This window comes from Nerophis ophidion, linkage group LG03, assembly GCF_033978795.1.
Source record: "Nerophis ophidion isolate RoL-2023_Sa linkage group LG03, RoL_Noph_v1.0, whole genome shotgun sequence".
NCBI lineage: Eukaryota > Metazoa > Chordata > Actinopteri > Syngnathiformes > Syngnathidae > Nerophis > Nerophis ophidion.
In genome coordinates this window covers 2,251,116-2,270,668 of record NC_084613.1, presented here as the reverse complement: position 1 = coordinate 2,270,668, position 19,553 = coordinate 2,251,116, and the positions used below count along the sequence as shown (strand labels likewise).

General features: G+C 40.5%; 1 protein-coding gene across 2 annotated transcripts; it reads right to left on the bottom strand.

The window, feature by feature from the left end:
* Positions 1-504: 504 nt before the first annotated feature.
* Positions 505-12,301, bottom strand: med6 (mediator complex subunit 6). Of its 2 annotated transcripts, XM_061893898.1 has the most exons (9): positions 12,211-12,301; positions 11,587-11,746; positions 7,316-7,407; positions 7,133-7,215; positions 4,492-4,600; positions 2,177-2,292; positions 2,030-2,057; positions 780-954; positions 505-733 (listed from the first exon to the last, which is right to left on the bottom strand). In XM_061893898.1, exons 1-8 carry the CDS (start codon positions 12,230-12,232, stop codon positions 824-826), a joined length of 741 nt encoding a protein of 246 aa, XP_061749882.1. In that variant the 5' UTR covers positions 12,233-12,301; the 3' UTR covers positions 505-733; positions 780-823. The 2 variants fall into 2 exon arrangements, with proteins under 2 accessions (XP_061749882.1, XP_061749881.1); XM_061893897.1 differs by having other exon boundaries at positions 505-954.
* Between the last annotated feature and the right edge of the window lie 7,252 nt (positions 12,302-19,553).

The following is a 19,553-nucleotide window of genomic DNA, read 5'->3' as shown; positions in this document are numbered from 1 at the left end:
TTTTTTTTTATTAGAGCGCAATTTTCACCAGTCCTGATGTGTGTGTCCAGTTTGGTGAGTTTTGAAGCATTTTAATGGGGTCAAATTACAGCTCAAAGAGGCAAAAATGAAATATTTTCTAGGAAACTTTTGTTTTGAAGGGGTTTTTGCCAACTCAACTTCCTGTTGATTTATGCTTAAGGATGTAAGTGTATGAAATGTAGGTCTAAGTCAGACCTACATAGAGGTTTTTGTTACATGTCTCTACGACATTCCTATCGGTTTCCTAGGGGGCACTAGAGCGCAATATTTAGTTTTGGGGTTTGTTTTTTTTCATCAGATGGCAATTTTCGCCAGTTCTGATGTGTGTGTAAAATTTGGTGAGTTTTGAAGCATGTTAAGGCGCTCAAATTACAGCTCAAAAAGGGCGGCGGTATAATAATAATAAAACCTTAGAAATACAAAAGCGTCCTCTGTACCAAAGGGACATTCAGTTCCTAATTAGAAATAATCACAACAGAAACATTTCCATGTGATTATAAGACATTTGCAAGAGAATAAAGCCCAGTATCAGACAACAGCTGATATATTTACAAGGAGGTGAGGAGCATGGCATCTAGTAGGGATGAAAGTCATCCTTCAACACAAATGGTGAGTCACCTTCTCTAGGAGGAACATCTTCATTAGCTCACTGACACTCCATCTGGGACCAGGTCATTATGATGTCATCCAGGCACTGACACAGTTCACCAGCCTGTAAACATTATGAAGTCATCCAGGCTCTGACAAAGTTCACCAGCCTATAAACACGGCGGTGGGCAGAGTAGAAGAACTCCTAAGGCCGTCATTGCAGCCTGGCTCGTTTCTCAGGAGGGGGCTTGCTTGCAGGTGCGGGGGCCGCCGACTTTGTGGCCTGCTCCCGTTCTTCTTGTTTGACCGTTTCTGTGAGTGGTTCCGGCTCTTTCTTCACTTCCACTGCAACACACAGGTGGACAATCAAATGGTCAACAATTGCCAGAATCTTCTAAAATACACTTCCTTTTAACAGTTTGAGCAAGACTTTTGACTGATACGGTATGCCAATTACTTATTTTGTTAGGTAACCATCATTGTTTGAAAGTAAACAGTGTACTGGTACCCCAGCACCTCCAAAACCCTCAAATCTAGACTCAAAACATCCCGAACAAGTTACTTTTAGACCTCCACCCCAGATCACACCTCACTCCAACCCACTTCTCCAAAGTGGGCTGGCTCAGGGTGGAGGACAGAGTCAAACAACTTGCACTGAGCCTGGTCTATAAAATCCGCTACACCTCCTTGATACCCAAGTACATGTCAAACTACTTCCTTAACGTAAATGACCACCATAACCACAACACCAGGGGGAGCTCCACAAACCACGTTAAACCCAGATTCCCATCTAACAAAGGTCTTAACTCCTTCTCTTTCTATGCCACATCAATGTGGAATGCACTCCCAACAGGTGGAAAAGTAAGTGCATCTCTATCCTCCTTCAAAAGCGCTCTAAAACAACACCTCCAGGCAACTTCAATCCTTTATTAATACCCTCCTCCATTCACATCCCACCTCCCCGGATTGTAAATAATCAAATGTATTTACTTGTTCTTATGCTATGTGAACTCACTATGTTCTCTGCTGGCTGTACATATCCTACTAAGTCACACCTACACTGTTTCAATGTCCATTTCTCAAATGATATCATTGTTGATGACTGAAGTGCTGATATCAACCAAACCTAACCCTCCCGCCCCAACCCCCTCCACATCCCACCCCCCGGATTGTAAACAATGTAAATAATTCAATGTATATACTCTGATGATGAACTTGTGTGATGACTGTATTATGTTGATAGTATATATTTGTACCATGAATTGATGAAGGTGGACCCCGACTTAAACAAGTTGAAAAACTTATTGGGGTGTTACCATTTAGTGGTCAATTGTAGGGAATATGTACTGTACTGTGCAATCTACTAATAAAAGTATCAATCAATCAATCAATCAATCAATCAGTACAATTAATGTCATACCTGGAATGGGCTTCTCTCCTGGCTTTGGCTGAAATTGCAGAGTGATAAAAAACACCAGAATCAATTATCAAGGTAATTAATTGTGAGAGGCACTACACATGTCGTGTAAATACTGTACATGCTCCTCTCCGATAGTTGCTGGACTACCTGATAGAAAGTCGGTGGAAACTTGGCCCTGAGGTCCAACAGGAGTGTGTCCACGCGGTGTCTTTGAAACAGCGACCCGGGCTCCTCTTTCTTTTTAGACTTAGGCTTGGCTTTTTCTATGAAAACAAAACAGATTGTGCATTATTCACCTACTCAAAGGGGTAGGACTAAGTAAGGTCTGCTAATTTTGGGCGTGCTGTAATGAAACAACTGGAAACATGTGATGGATTACATTCTAATTGTATTGGATGTGTCTTTGAAATGAACTGAACCCAGAGGTGTCCAAAGTGCAGTCCGGGGGCCATTTGCGGCCAACAGATAACTTTTTAACGGCATACAGGTTAAAGGCCTACTGAAATGAGATGTTCTTATTTAAACGGGGATAGCAGGTCCATTCTATGTGTCATACTTCATCATTTCGCCATATTGCCATATTTTTGCTGAAAGGATTTAGTAGAGAACATCCACGATAAAGTTTGCAACTTTTGGTCGCTAATAAAAAAGCCTTGCCTGTACCGGAAGTAGCAGACGATGTGCGCGTGACGTCACGGGTTGTGGAGCTCCTCACATCTGAACATTGTTTACAATCATGGCCACCAGCAGCAATAGCTATTCGGACCGAGAAAGCGACGATTTCCCCATTAATTTGAGCGAGGATGAAAGATTTGTGGATGACGAAAGTTAGAGTGAGGCACTAAAAAAAAAAAGAAAGAAAAAGCAACGGCTCCGGGCGGCAGCAGTGGGACCGTTTCAGATGTAATTAGACACATTTACTAGGATAATTCTGGAAAATCCCTTACCTGCTTATTGTTTTAATAAGTGTTTTAGTGAGATTGTTAAGTCATACCTGAAAGTCGGATGGCTGCAGCGAACGCCAGTGTCTCTGAGAGAAGCCGAGGAGTCAAGATCACAGCTGCCTTTTTGAGCTGCAAGATGAGGTCCCAAAATCCACTGAAGTCTCCAGTAAGAGCTGACTTAATATCACAATTTTCCCATCCAAAAACTTGCTGGTTGACGTAGAGAAACATGTTCACTTGACCGCGCTGTGTTAAAGCTTCACAACAAACAAAGAAACACCGACTGTGTTTCGGTTGCTAAAGGCAGCTGCAATCCACCAACAGCATTCTTCTTTGACGTCTCCATTATTAATTGAACAAATTGCAAAAGATTCAGCAACACAGACGTCCAAATTACTGTGTAATTATGCGATGAAAAGAGACGACTTTTAGCCGTAAGTGGTGCTGGGCTAATATGTCCCCTCCAACCTGAGACGTCACAAACACGCGTCATCATTCTGCGACGTTTTCAACAAGAAACACCGCGGGAAATTTAAAATTGTAATTTAGTAAACTAAAGCGGCCGTATTGTCATGTGTTGCAATGTTAATATTTCATCATTGATATATAAACTATCAGACTGTGTGGTCGCTAGTAGTGGCTTTCAGTAGGCCTTTAAATGTAATTAGAAAAAGTTGCAATGTTGACTATTAACACAGAGCTGTCTTGCAGGCTATTTTTTTTTCTTTAAAACAGTCATTGCTCAAACAATAATGACTCAAAATCAATGTTGCTATGAATTATTGGCGGCTCCAATTATTTCACATCGAATATTACACTTTGAAATATTTTTGGGGGGGGAAATATTGGGTACTTTTGCCATTAAAAACCAATGTTTTCTATACAAAAGAGGCATAAAAAGAAACAAAATAAACCCATAAAAAATAATATTAAAAATGTATAATCGACGGATAGATTTGAAGCTGGAAATAAAAGAAAATAAAAAAAACATGTTTGACCTATTTTTAACATGTTTATAAGTGAATTCCTGAGAATTTTTGTGTTTTTTTTAAACTGTCATTGCTTAAAAAATCATGACTCAAACTCAATGTTGTTATGAATTATTGACTTACTTAAGGGAGGGGATTATTACATATTTTTCTTCAACATAAAAAATATATATATTTATTAAACATGTCATCTGAAGTCCGCGACCCCGAAAGGGAATAAGCGGTAGGAAATGGATGGATGGATGGATGGGTCATCTGAAGTTGATCTAGATATTTACCAACTCAAAAATAAATTCAATATATGACTTATTATTATGTTTTTTATGGCTTAGACCATTCTGGGTCTCCAGGACTAAACTTGAGGGGATCTCCAAGGGTTAAAAAAAAACTATATATTGTGTAAGTTTTGAAAATAAAAAAGACCAAAAATGGCCCCTTCATGCTTTGTTTTTTCAGTGTGCGCGCATCCTTGGAAAAGGTTTGGACAAGCCTGTACTAACCCTGCAGACTATGATGTAATAGTAGGTACCTCTCTCCTCCTGGTCCTTGAAGTGCCACCAGTATCCTTTGGAAGGGTGGTAGCGACAGTACGACATGGCTTCGTCAAACGCAGACTGGATTCCATGAACAGCAGAGAGCTGAAAAACAATTTTTCTTTCAACAAAATGCAATGTAGCCCACTTCAAATTGATGGTGGGTTTAAGGCCAAACACACACTATTTCACAAGACTTGCTATTGAAACTGCTGTGTTTTATTATTATTCCGCACCTACGCGCTGTAATTTGACCCCCTTAACATGCTTCAAAACTCACCAAATTTGACACACACGTCGGTATAGCAAACCTTCCCAACATATTAAGCAACCAATCCCCCAAAATGAAAATTGCGCTCTAGCGCCCCCTAGTAAAAAATTACAGACAAAACTGCATGTAACTTCTGTTAGGAATGTCATAGCGACATGAAACAAAAACTCCCATGTAGGTCTGACTTAGACCCAATTTTCATACACTCACTTCTTTCAGCAAAAATCTACAGGAAGTTGGCAAAAACCCCTTCAAAATAAAATGTTCGCAAAAAATGCAATTTTTGCCTCTTTGCGCTGTAATTTGACCCCTTTAAAATGCTTCAAAAGTCACCAAACTTGGCGCACACATAAGGACTGGCGAATATTGCGATCTAATGAAAAAACCAGACCCCAAAACTCAAAATTGCGCTCTAGCGCTATTTTTGAATAAAACACTGAAAAAACTGCTCCTAGGAAGAAAACACAGGCAAAACTGCTTGTAACTTCCGGTAAGAATGTCGGAGAGACATGAAAAAAAAACCTCTATGTAGGTCTCGCTTGGACCTACATTTCATAGATTGACAACCCCCAACAAAAATCAACAGGAAGTTTGAAATCCCCCCCTTCAAAACAAAAGTTTTGTAAAAACCGGTCACCTTTCTTCAAACATTATCTCCTCTGAGTGCATTTGTTGTTTTGGCTTCAAACTCGCACAGGAGAGAGATTGAACCCTTCTGATTAAAAGTATAGAACAGAGTTTTGATAAGTTCTCAGGTTTTGATTTTACGCGCCTTCAAAGAACCCCTGTGCAAAGGCTCCTAAAAAATGTCATTTTTGCCTCTTTGAGCTGTTATTTGACCCCCTTAAAATGCTTCTAAAGTCACCAAACTTGACACACACATCAGGTCTGGCAAAAATTGCGATCTGATGAAAAAACCTAACCTCAAAACTCAAAATTGCGCTCTACCGCCCCCCTAGGAATACAACAGGGACAATTTGCTCCTAGGAAGAAAACACAGACAAAACTGCTTGTAACTTCCGGTAGGAATGTCAGAGAGACATGAAACAAAAAACACTATGTAGGTCTCACTTAGACCTACATTTTAATAATTAACATACTTTCGCAAAACTCAACAGGAAGTTTGATATTTTCACTTCAATACAACAACTGCATTACTTTCACAATGCATTAGATTCTCAAAATAGTGGCTCCAAGGCGTCTTCTAACGCTTATCCGGCCGTGGGTCTCGGGGGCAGCAGCCAAAGGTGGACCCGACCAACGCTGCTTGCAGCTTTAATTTTAACTGTTATCTGCGGTCTCATTAATATTAACCTAATTTAACTGCCAAATGTGTGTAGTGCTGGTTTCCACTTTTTGGGCAATTTTGCCTACAATTCACAATCCCGATGAGAGAATAACAAATACAGTATATCCTGTGTTTAATGCGATGAGAGAATAACAAATACAGTATATCCTGTGTTTAATGCATTTTAATCTTGAATAAAGATAAATAAAAGTCTGCTTACAATGGAGCCAACGGGAGTCATGATTGCGTCTATTCCAACCATAAAATTCAATAACTATCTATAAAGTGCTAACAATACTCCATTTACATTTCATGATCTGAATATTAACCCAGTATTAGCGATATTGTTCTTACAAGTGCTAGCATTAAGAAGCTACATCGGGTGTTCAACTCGCGGCCCGTGTGCCACATCCGGGACCCCAAATATTTTCATTTGACCCACTGAACATAGCCCAAGAAGGATTGATGAAAGCCCATCACGTCGCTCGTGGAGGGTGTGTTAGTCAATTGCCAGCCAGGCATTTAAAAAAATAGACCTAAAAATTAGCAATCATCAATCTTCACCAAGACGTCACTTTCATCACTTGATTGACATTCACGACAGCCGAGGGTCTTGTGAGATGATACTGGCTGCTGCGAGCTCATTCTTAAGAAAAAGTGATAGACAGGAAGGCGAGAAACACTCTAAAAGATAAAATTACGTTAAACCAAGCACTTGGCTCTGTTTATTTTGAGGGGAAATTACCGGAGAAAAGTCCTTAGTCCACTTTGATTAGCATGCCAAACGACACTAGCGCGCATGCGCCTGACTTTGTGTTGCCTAGAATGCATTAATAAATGACAGTTTTTTGTTAATTAAAACATTTGATGTAATTACTAACTGTCTGGAATTTTATCGCAAATTATCATTATAGCGTTTACTGTTACATTCATTAACATGTAAAACGTCAAGGGCGGTCACGGCATGTTTTTGTCGCAAATGTCGGTCAATTCTTTAGGGCTTATGGCATAGTACCCATTTGAATTGATTAGTACCAGTATACCTGACAACCCTACATTACATATGCCAACTTCTCACCGCTCTGGAGCTGATGACAGTGCCAAGATCTGGTGCCTGATAGACCACTCCTATTATGATGTAGTAGTCAGCCAATGGAATCACTGATGGGTGGAAAAACACAATATGTTTTAATGCAAAGCGGGGAAGAAGATAATAAAAAAGGAATGCAGAATTCAACCATTTGGAGGTCACAGGGCTCACCTTGAGTGGGGGACTGTCTCTGTTGCTTGCGGACAATGTAAAGAATCGGCTCTTGTGCATGGAGAAGAATGTACTCCACTCCCACCATCTGACTGAAATGAAGAAGGGCTTGTAAGAAAAACTATTATACCAAGTAGAGCTGGGCGATACGGCCTTATTTTAATATCTCGATATTTTTAGGCCATATCGCAATACACCATATACATCTTGATATTCTGCCTTGGCCTTGAATGAAGACTAGATGCATATAATGACAGCAGTATGATGATTCTATGTGTCTACATTCAAACATTCTTCTTCATACTGCATTCATATATGCACATTTTAAACTTTCATGCAGAGAAGGAAATCATAACTAAGTCAATTTAGCAAAAGTGTATTTATTAATTATTTATTAAGCAGTGGCACAAACATTCATGTCATTTCAAAACAGAAAGTTGAAGATTGTCAGAGACATTTTAAGTGTCAAATAAGAATGAGCTGCATAATAGGTAATCAAATAGTGTTCGTCCTTCGCTATGTGGTAGGTTACTACGGATGTTGTTAAATTACATTTTTTTCATACGGTATTGATCTGGAAATGGTTGCCTCAGCATTTTGATGGTGTGGGCGTGTGGCACCAAACGTAGATGTTGACATGCGGAGTAAGCACTCTTCATTCTCTAGCAAGTGACTTTTCAAATGATGCTACACATTAGCAGCAATGCTACTTTTGGTAGCAATGCTTGTGCCCCACACTTGACAAACTATGGTTGTCTGTTCGACATATTCCCGCTTGAAGCCAAACCACCGCCAGACGATGGACCCCCTGCTGTTTTTCTTGGGAATTAATTATTCCTTAATTCACACCTTCTTTCTCTCGTATTACCACTCGCACGGCTCTGCTAGCATCACAGCTAACGTTACCCATGCTGCTACCTCCCTGCTCCGCGAGGGCGTATACGTATGTGACGTATGACAAGACAGTATGTGACGTATGTAAGAAGGTGCGCTTGTTTTAGGTCTCTGTGAGAAAGAGAGACAAGAAAGAGTGGGAAACACATGCAGTGTAATGCCAGCAGCTAAAAGCAACTGTGTGAGAAGGTATACTCCAATATCACCCTATAGTCATTTTCTATATCGCACAGAGACAAACCCACGATATATCGCCCAGCCCTAATTTTAGGTGTCAAATAAAAATTATCTGCATAATAGGATATCAAATAGTGTTCGTCCTTCGGTATGTGGTAGGTTCCTGCGGACGTTATCTCCTTCTGTTGTTGACTATTTTTTCATACGGTGTTGATGTGGAAATTTTTGCCCCAGCATTTTGATGGTGTGGCACCGAACGGAGATAGATAGATAGATAGATAGATAGATAGATAGATAGATAGATAGATAGATAGATAGATAGATAGATAGATAGATAGATAGATAGATAGATAGATAGATAGATAGATAGATAGATAGATAGATAGATAGATAGATAGATAGATAGATAGATAGTACTTTAATGATTCCTTCAGGAGAGTTCCTTCAGGAAAATTAAAATTCCAGCAGCAGTGTACAGAGTTGAGATCAATTTTTTTTTTTTTTAAAGTAAAAAGTAAAAAAAGATGTTGACATGCAGAGTTTCAAGCACTTTTCATTCTCTAGCAGGTGACTTTTCAAATGTTGCTACATATTAGCAGTAATGCTACTTTTGGTAGGAACGCTTGTGCCCCACACTTGACAAATTAAAGTTGTCTGTTCGACATATTCCCGCTTGAAGCCAAACCACCGCCAGACGATGGACCCCCTGCTGTTTTTCTTGGGAATTAATTATTCTTCCTTCATCCGCACCTTCTTTCTCTCATATTACCACTCGCACGGCTCTGCTAGCATCACAGCTAACGTTACCCATGCTGCTACCTCCCTGCTCCGCGAGGGCGTATACGTATGTGACATATGACAAGACAGTATGTGACGTATGTAAGAAGGTGCGCTTGCTGTCTGTGAGAAGGAGAGACAAGAAAGAGTGAGAAGAGCCTAAAGCAACTAAACGCAACTGCGTGAGAAGGTATACTCCAATATCACGATATAGTCATTTTTTATATCGCACAGAGACAAACCCGTGATATATCGTGTATATCGATATATATCGCCCAGCACTATACCAAGTAGAGCTGGGCGATATAGGGAGTATACATGATATATCGCGGGTTTGTCTCTGTGCGATATAGAAAATGACTATATCGTGATATTGGAGTATACCTTCTCATGCAGTAGGAACCTACCACATAGTGAAGGACATACACTATTTGATTTCCTATTATCCAGCTCATTTTTATGACAGTTTTTGAAATATCTTGTGTGACATCATGCACAAAAGTGCACTTTATTTGTTTAAAACTATTGTAGTGGCGTCCTGTACAAAAAGTGCACTTTAATTTAGTGTTGTTTTGATATGTCATCTTAGCTTGTTTTAAAATGACAATCTTGCACTTTCTGTTTTGGAAATGACATGAATGTTTGTACCACTGCTTAATAAATATACTTTTGCTCAATTGACTTAGTTGTGATTTCCCTCTCTGCATGAAAGTTTAAAATGTGCATATATGAATGCAGTATGAAGAAGAATGTTTGAATGTAGACACATAGAATCATCATACTGCTGTCATTATATGCATCAAGTCTTCATTCGAGGCCAAGGCAAAATATCCACATATATATGGTGTATCGTGATGTGGACTAAAAACATTGAGATATTAAAAAAAGGCCATATCGCCCAGCCCTATCTCCTCTCCTACAAAATTTTTTTTTCCTTATTTCAACACAATAACAGTACAAGTGCAAAACACAACACAGGTGGAGTTAAAACACAAAAGGCTCCAGTTTTACACGAGGACCACTTTATTTATCGTATTTCCTTGAATTGCCGCCAAGTATATAGTATACACCTGACTTGAATTACTGCCGGGTCAAACTCGTCACGTCACGAGTGACACTTCACCTGTCATCATTTTCAAAATGGAGGAGGCTGATTTCCATAATTTGAAATCGCATAAAGGGAAGAAGATTAAGAGCTATTCAGTAGGATTTAAGGTCCAAGCTATTGAATATGCTAAAAAGAACAGTAAGCAGCTATGTTTTATTAATATACCGTAGCTGCGTGTGTCAAATATGAGTCATTAAATGACTCCCGCCTCCTGGAGGTAGAGGGCGCTAGTGATCTTTCTTGCGACTACTCGGCTGCAGAAGAAGTGACAACAAGTGACGTGATCTGTGCTGGGATAGATATGACGCAGGGGGTGCACAACGGACCTTTTAGGACGTAACACCTATGCTGGCTATGTAAACAACCGGGCTGAAATAAAGCATGTTCCAGTCCTAAATACCCAGTGTATTATTTATACAATAACACTTCATGGTGGCAGTGGTGGGATGTGAATTATATATTTGAAGTGAATTATATTTATATAGCGCTTTTATCTAGTGACTCAAAGCGCTTTACGTAGTGAAACCCAATATCTAAGTTACATTTAAAGCAGTGTGGGTGGCACTGGGAGCAGGTGGGTAAAGTGTCTTGCCCAAGGACACAACGGCAATGACTAGGATGGCGGAAGCAGGAATCGAACCTGCAACCCTCAAGTTGCTGGCACGGCCACTCTACCAACCGAGCTATATAAGAGATCGGGGAGGGGGAGTTATCCGAGAATAATTCTGCCGTCGCCTGTACTTGAGGAGCCGAGCTAACTGATAGCTGCGGTCTGATAGCACTTTTCTAAACTGGACTTTCAATCGAAGCAGGAGGTAATAAAGGAAGATCTCCATCGAGACTTTTAAAACTGAAGAAAGATAAGGAAGACTTCTATAAACAAGTTATTGATGCTTTTGATCAGAAGGAGCTGCGCATGGACTTCATTTATAAGTAAAGGTAAGACCATAATAACGTTTTTTTTAATTAAATGTGCTTTTCATGATGGTATCCTTACATCACACTCAAATTTTGACTGCATGCCTTTGGTAAGTGCTGAAGTGAGAAGAGGTTTTGAAATAATTAGCGCATGCTTGCCTTTACCGCATGCCTTGGGTAAGCGCAGGAGTGAGAAGAGGTTTTAAATTAATTAGCGCCCCGGCGGCAATTCAAGGAATTACGGTATTTTGGATTTCAAAACCTCGCTCCACCACAAGTGTCACAACTTCTGCTCTTGGCGCTTTCAAAATAAGAGCTTATAACAGGAAATTAACACCACCAACCATACAAATAAGTTCCAGGATCAATTGGGAGTAGAATGACACAGCTGACTTACTTGAGGTGTTCCAGGGAGAGCCTCTGCATCTTCACCATCTCGTTGTTGCAAGTTCTGTCGTAAAAGGGGTTACTTCTCTCAGAGAAATACTCCAGCACACTTGAGGGGTTTAGATTAGGCACCAGACTGCTGTCCACCCAGGAGATGCCCAGCAGGTTGTCTGCAAAACCAAAGACGCACACATTCACGTAATTAGCTTTTATATGAGCAGGACGGTTTTAAGTAATTAAATAATATGTTATGTTAGATCCACTATGAATTGGACTTTCACAATATCATGTTAGATCCGCTAGACATCCATTGAATGCGGTCCTCTCCAAGGTTTCTCATAGTCGGTGCCACCTACGTCCCACTGGGTGTGAGTTTTTCCTTGCCCTTATGTGGGCGCTACCGAGGATGTCGTTGAGGTTTATGTAGCCCTTTGAGACACTGGTGATTTAGGGCTATATAAATAAACATTGATTGATTAATGACAGATGCAAGTCAGCCTGATAGCTAATGTTAGCCGCTAACAATATCCTTTTACCCTCACTTGCTCAGCATTACGCGAAATAGTAATATCCAACTCATAACTCGGTTCCATATGGCCTCACTTGTTCTGATAAAACAACATAGTTTTCTTACCTCTGAAATCCACCGACGCCATGGCCTTAAAAATAACAATGTCCCGCGAAGATGGCGTCGCTGGTTGATGACGTCAGATGTATGTGTCCCTGCGAATTGACGTCATTAACAAACAAAATTATTTGGCAGGTTTATGAAATAAAAAAAAAACATTTGAAAAGCAATTTTACCTGTGCAACCTCATTTTACTGTTGACTAAGTTTTATCAATAAATGTAAGTTTCTCAATACCTGTTTTTGTGTCTTTAAAAAATCATTAGAGATAGCGACTTGTCTAGGGTGTACACCGCCTTCCGCCCAAATGTTGCTGAGAGAGGCTCCAGCACCGCCTGAGAGACCCAAAAGGGACAAGCGGTAGTAAATGGATGGATAAATGGATAGAACTCTACATTAAAACACTCTCTACTTCTAACAACCACAAAACTGTAAAAACGATGATGTTGTGTGCGTGTGTGTGTGTGTGTGTGTGTGTGTGTGTGTGTGTGTGTGTATATATATATCATTCTATTTTACTTACTTTATTGAGTTTACAACTCCCTGGCGCTGTTTTTGTACTGTTTTGTTCTTTTTTTTAAATTATTATCTCTCAATTGTTTGTAAATGTTGCAATTTATAAATAAAGGTTTCATAAAATTCAAAAACAAAATAGCAGTTAGTTTGGTGCTATTTGTATTTAAACTGTATGAAAAAAAAATTTTGAAAAGGAATTTTACCTTTGAACCTCATTATAGTATTGGCTAAGTTTTATATTCATAAATGTAAGTTTCTCAACACCCGACCTGTTTTTTGTGCTTTTAAAAAAGAATTAGAACCCTACATTAAAACACTCTCTGCCTCTAACAACCAAAAAGCTGTGAAAACGATGAAGCTGTGTTCCAAATTTAAATTATTTACTGAACTTGTGTGAGCCAGAGGCTTTGCACTTAGTTTTTTTTATACATATATATATATATATATATATATATATATATATATATATATATATTGCATTCTATTTTAGTTGAGTTTGCAACCCCCTGGGGCTATTTTGTACTGTTTTTGAGCTTATTTTGATTATTATTATTTCTAAAGTGTTTGTAAATATTAAAGGTAAAGGTTTATAAGATTCACCAAAAATGATTCCCGGGCGTGGCCACCGGAGCTGCTCACTGCTCCCCTCACCTCCCATAGGTGTATCAAGGGTAATGGGTCAAATGCAGAGAATAATTTCACCCCACCTTGTGTGTGTGTGACCATCATTGCTACTTTGATTTTTAAGAAGACCATCATGCTAGCCTTTAAATAGATCCCTTTTTAGACCAGTTGACCTGCCGCTTCTCCTTCCTGCTCTGCCTCCCTCTCCTGCGTGGAGAGGTTATCAGGTGGCCACAGAGCAGCTTCCAGGGAGGATGAACTGGCTGTTCCGAGTCTGGACCATGGAAAAAACTCAACCCAATTGGGTTGATTTGAGATCAGAGCTTGTTCAGCCTTTTGAGGCAATTGTGATTATGGACTATATCAGTAAACACGGATTGATGCATTTATGATATTTGAAGTTCCTTAGCTAATGTGTTTGTACATTGTGAATATATATATTGTTTGTGTTCATCTGTTCCAAAAAATAAGTTAACAAATTAAAAGCACATAGTCAACTTTTGGAATGTTGCCGTCAAATTCAAATAATTGCTGTTTGCAAACATAAAACATACACTTGCACAAAACCTTAACAATACTAGATGTCCTCCATGCATGTTACAAACCCCGTTTCCATATGAGTTGGGAAATTGTGTTAGATGTAAATATAAACAGAATACAATGATTTGCAAATCCTTTTCAAGCCATATTCAGTTGAATATGCTACAAAGACAACATATTTGATGTTTAAATTCATAAACTTTATTTTTTTTTTTGCAAATAATCATTAACTTAGAATTTCATGGCTGCCACACGTGTCAAAGTAGTTGGGAAAGGGCATGTTCACCACTGTGTTACATCACCTTTTCTTTTAACAACACTCAATAAACGTTTGGGAACTGAGGAAACTAATTGTTGAAGCTTTCAAAGTGGAATTCTTTCCCATTCTTGTTTTATGTAGAGCTTCAGTCCTTCAACAGTCCGGGGTCTCCGCTGTCCTATTTTACGCTTCATAATGTGCCACACATTTTCCATGGGAGACAGGTCTGGACTGCCGGCGGGCCAGGAAAGTACCAGCGCTCTTTTACGACGAAACCACGCTGTTGTAACACCTGGCTTGACATTGTGTTGCTGAAATAAGCAGGGGCGTCCATGATAACATTGCTTGGATGACAACATATGTTGCTCCAAAAGCTGTATGTACCTTTCAGCATTAATGGTGCCTTCACAGATGTGTAAGTTACCCATGCCTTGGGCACTAATGCACCCCCATACCATCACACATGCTGACTTTTGAACTTTGCGCCTATAACAATCCGGATGGTTATTTTCCTCTTTGTTCCGGAGGACACCACGTCTTCCGTTTCCAAATTAAATTTGAAATGTGGACTCATCAGACCACAGAACACTTTTCCACTTTGCATCAGTCCATCTCAGATGAGCTCGGGCCCAGCGAAGCCGACGGCGTTTCAGGGTGTTGTTGATAAATGGCTTTGGCTTTGCATAGTAGAGTTTTAACTTGCACTTACAGATGTAGCGACCAACTGTAGTTACTGACAGTGTTTTTATGAAGTGTTCCTGAGCCCATGTGGTGATATCCTTTACACACAGATGTCGGTTTTTGATGCAGTACCGCCTGAGGGATCAAAAGTCCGTAATATTATCTCTTACGTGCAGTGATTTCTCCAGATTCTCTGAACCTTTTGATGATTTTATGGACCGTAGATGGTAAAATCCCTAAATTCCTTGCAGTAGCTCGTTGAGAAATGTTGTTCTAAAACTGTTCGACAATTTGCTTACAAAGTGATGACCCTCACCCCATCCTTGTTTGTGAATGACTGAGCATTTTTTGGGAAGCTTTTTTATAGCCAATCATGGCACCCACCTGTTCCCAATTAGCCTGCACACCTGTGGGATGTTCCAAATAAGTGTTTGATGAGCATTCCTCAACTTTATCAGTATTTATTGCCACCTTTCCCAACTTCTTTGTCAAGTGTTGCTGACATCAAATTCTATTTGCACACAAAAAATAAAGTTTATGAGTTTGAACATGAAATATGTTGTCTTTGTAGCATATTCAACTGAATATGGCTTGAAAAGGATTTGCAAATCATTGTATTCTGTTTATATTTACATCTAACACAATTTCCCAACTCATATGGAAACGGGGTTTGTAGTCTGCTCCTATTTGCTGGTCTGCAAGGTCATGTTGGGCACATTTACCTCACATGTATCATTCCTTGTGTTTGCCTGGCGACAGCTTCTCCTTAGCAGCCCCGACATGAAAGAGCTTTATTTAGCCGGCGCCATATGTGCCAGTGGCCCATGTTGTCGTGCTGAACAGCTCCCCAGTGCCTTATATTGTGGTCAGGAGCACGCATTTGCTCAAGGGATTGTGGAATTTGAGCGACACACCCAAAACAGCTGAGCTCACCACCGGTGTGGTGAATGTGTCAGCAGATGGAAAAAGAAGAGCTGCAGTGAGACAACTGGGCAGCAGTAATGTTCCAACATGTCCAGCACTTCAACAAGCAGAAGGGAGACTTGATCAACACTATTATTATGCAGCACACACACTTTGGGATGACATCACTGGCTCTCGGGGGACTCCTGGGAATTGTCAATTGTGCCATGAAAAAGTGTGGCAGCGGGAGAGAGATGTTAATCTGATACTGCAGGATCCACGTGGAAATGGACGTGAGGTACTAAAATATAATGGACTAGTTCAAAATTAAACAAGCTGGTTTGCTCCCATCTTATTAATGTTACCACAAGTCTTATGAATACATTATGTTGTAATGTTATGCAAGCAAGAGTGCATAAATATATAAGCAATCACGCCTGACCTGTATGGTGGCAAAGGACTGACCAGGGGTGTCAAAACCTCGAAAATAAAAGAATGTGCATGTGAACGACTTTCCCTCTCGCTCGGGTTCCATGGACCACTCAGGAAGGACATGATCGCTTGAGCAGGTTTGACTTCTTTATTTTGCAATAAAGCTTGGCTGCAGTTCGGATCGCTTTTCAGCTCCTTCCTCCACTGCTCGTTCCCGGTCTGCTTTTCAGCCGCCGTCGTCTTTGTCTGCTGTTTGTTTCCGCTATTCATCTGCTGCTGCAGGCTCTCCAACTCCTTCTGCCCCGATCTCTCCTCCTTCTCCCCTTTTATGCAGCGTAAGGAGAAATGTTAATTGTTTCCTGATCTCGCTTGTAGCGTCGCCCAGCCGCATTCTCCGCCTCCTTGCCGCCATCTTGGGCAGGGCGCCACAGTGCATGATACATTTTTTACAATAAATGTGATCAAACACAATCAGTGTACAAGCTAGGCTATTTGAAAAAACAACAACATTGTTTTTAGAAGCAGAATCAGAAATACTTTATTAATCCCCGAGGAGAAATTAAAATGTTCAGCACAATCCCATTCAAGATCAGACAAACATGACAGGGAGACAGGACAGGATCAAACATTACAGGGGGACAGAACAGGATCAAACATGACAGGGAGACAGAACAGGATCAAACATGACAGGGAGACAGAAAGGGGTCAAACATTACAGGGAAACAGAACAGGATCAAACATTACAGGGAGACAGAAAGGGATCAAACATTACAGGGAAACAGAACAGGATCAAACATTACAGGGAGACAGAGAGGGATCAAACATTACAGGGAAACAGAACAGGATCAAACATTACAGGGAGACAGGACAGGATCAAACATTACAGGGAGACAGAACAGGATCAAACATGACAGAGAGACAGAACACGATCAAGCATTACAGGGAAACAGAACAGGATCAAACATTACAGGGAGACAGGACAGGATCAAACATTACAGGGAGACAGAACAGGATCAAACATTACAGGAAGACAGAACAGGATCAAACATGACAGGGAGACAGGACAGGATCAAACATTACAGGGAAACAGAACAGGATCAAACATTACAGGGAGACAGGACAGGATCAAACATTACAGGGAGACAGAACAGGAAAAAACAGTACAGGGAGACAGAACAGGATCAAACATGACAGGGAGACAGAACGGGAAAAAACAGTACAGGGAGACAGAACAGGATCAAACATGACAGGGAGACAGGACAGGATCAAACATTACAGGGAGACAGAACAGGATCAAACATCACAGGGACACAGAACAGGATCAAACATGACAGGGATAGAGAACAGGATGAAACATTACAGGGAGACAGAACAGGATCAAACATGACAGTGAGACAGAACAGGATCAAACATTACAGGGAGACAGAACAGGATCAAACATTACAGGGAGACAGAACAGGATCAAACATTACAGGGAGACAGAACAGGATCAAACATTACAGGGAGACAGAACAGGATCAAACATCACAGGGAGACAGAACAGGATCAAACATTACAGGGAGTCAGAACAGGATCAAATATTACAGGGAGACAGAACAGAATCAAACATGACAGGGAGACAGAACAGGATCAAACATGACAGGGAGACAGAACAGGATCAAACATGACAGGGAGACAGAGCAGGATCAAACATGACAGGAAGACAGAACAGGATCAAACATGACAGGGAGACAGGACAGGATCAAACATTACAGGGAAACAGAACAGGATCAAACATTACAGGGAGACAGGACAGGATCAAACATTACAGGGAGACAGAACGGGAACAAACAGTACAGGGAGACAGAACAGGATCAAACATTACAGGGAGACAGAACGGGAAAAAACAGTACAGGGAGACAGAACAGGATCAAACATGACAGGGAGACAGGACAGGATCAAACATTACAGGGAGACAGAACAGGATCAAACATCACAGGGACACAGAACAGGATCAAACATGACAGGGATACAGAACAGGACCAAACATTACAGGGAGACAGAACAGGATCAAACATGACAGTGAGACAGAACAGGATCAAACATTACAGGGAGACAGAACAGGATCAAACATTACAGGGAGACAGAACAGGATCAAACATTACAGGGAGTCAGAACAGGATCAAATATTACAGGGAGACGGAACAGAATCAAACATTACAGGGAGACAGAACAGAATCAAACATTACAGGGAGACAGAACAGGATCAAACATGACAGGGAGACAGAACAGGATCAAACATGACAGGGAGACAGAGCAGGATCAAACATGACAGGGAGACAGAACAGGATCAAACACGACAGGGAGACAGAACAGGATCAAACATTACAGGGAGACAGAACAGGATTGCTGACATGTTTGCCAACTTATAGCAAAAAGGTGAGATATAGGTAAATAATGGGGAGGGGGAAATGAGAAAAGAAAATTGGTCTAAGCCTGGACCCCTGGAGAGGGCGTCCAGACCGAGCCCAAGGAGAGAAAAAAAACTCATAGCCATAGCACACATCCCTCTTACATGTGTGTAAGAGGGAAACATCAAAGGACATTAAAGACATTAAAAGAGCAGAGCTGATGGAAGCAGACACTTCTACAAACCCTGTTTCCATATGAGTTGGGAAAGTGTGTTAGATGTAAATATAAACAGAATACAATGATTTGCAAATCCTTTTCAAGCCATATTCAGTTGAATATGCTACAAAGACAACATATTTGATGTTCAAACTCATAAACATTTTTTTTTGTTGCAAATAATCATTAACTTTAGAATTTGATGCCAGCAACGCGTGACAAAGAAGTTGGGAAAGGTGGCAATAAATACTGATAAAGTTGAGGAATGCTCATCAAACACTTATTTGGAACATCCCACAGGTGTGCAGGCTAATTGGGAACAGGTGGGTGCCATGATTGGCTCTAAAAACAGCTTCCCAGTCTTTCACAAGAAAGGATGGGGCGAGGTACACCCCTTTGTCCACAACTGTGTGAGCAAATAGTCAAACAGTTTAAGAACAACCTTTCTCAAAGTGACATTGCAAGAAATTTAGGGATTTCAACATCTACGCTCCATAATATCATCAAAAGGTTCAGAGAATCTGGAGAAATCACTCCACGTAAGCGGCATGGCCGGAAACCAACATTGAATGACCGTGACCTTCCATCCCTCAGACGGCACTGTATCAAAAACCCACATCAATCTCTAAAGGATATCACCACATGGGCTCAGGATCACTTCAGAAAACCACTGTCACTAAATACAGTTGGTCGCTACATCTGTAAGTGCAAGTTAAAGCTCTACTATGCAAAGCCAAAGCCATTTATCAACAACATCCAGAAATGCCGCCGGCTTCTCTGGGCCCGAG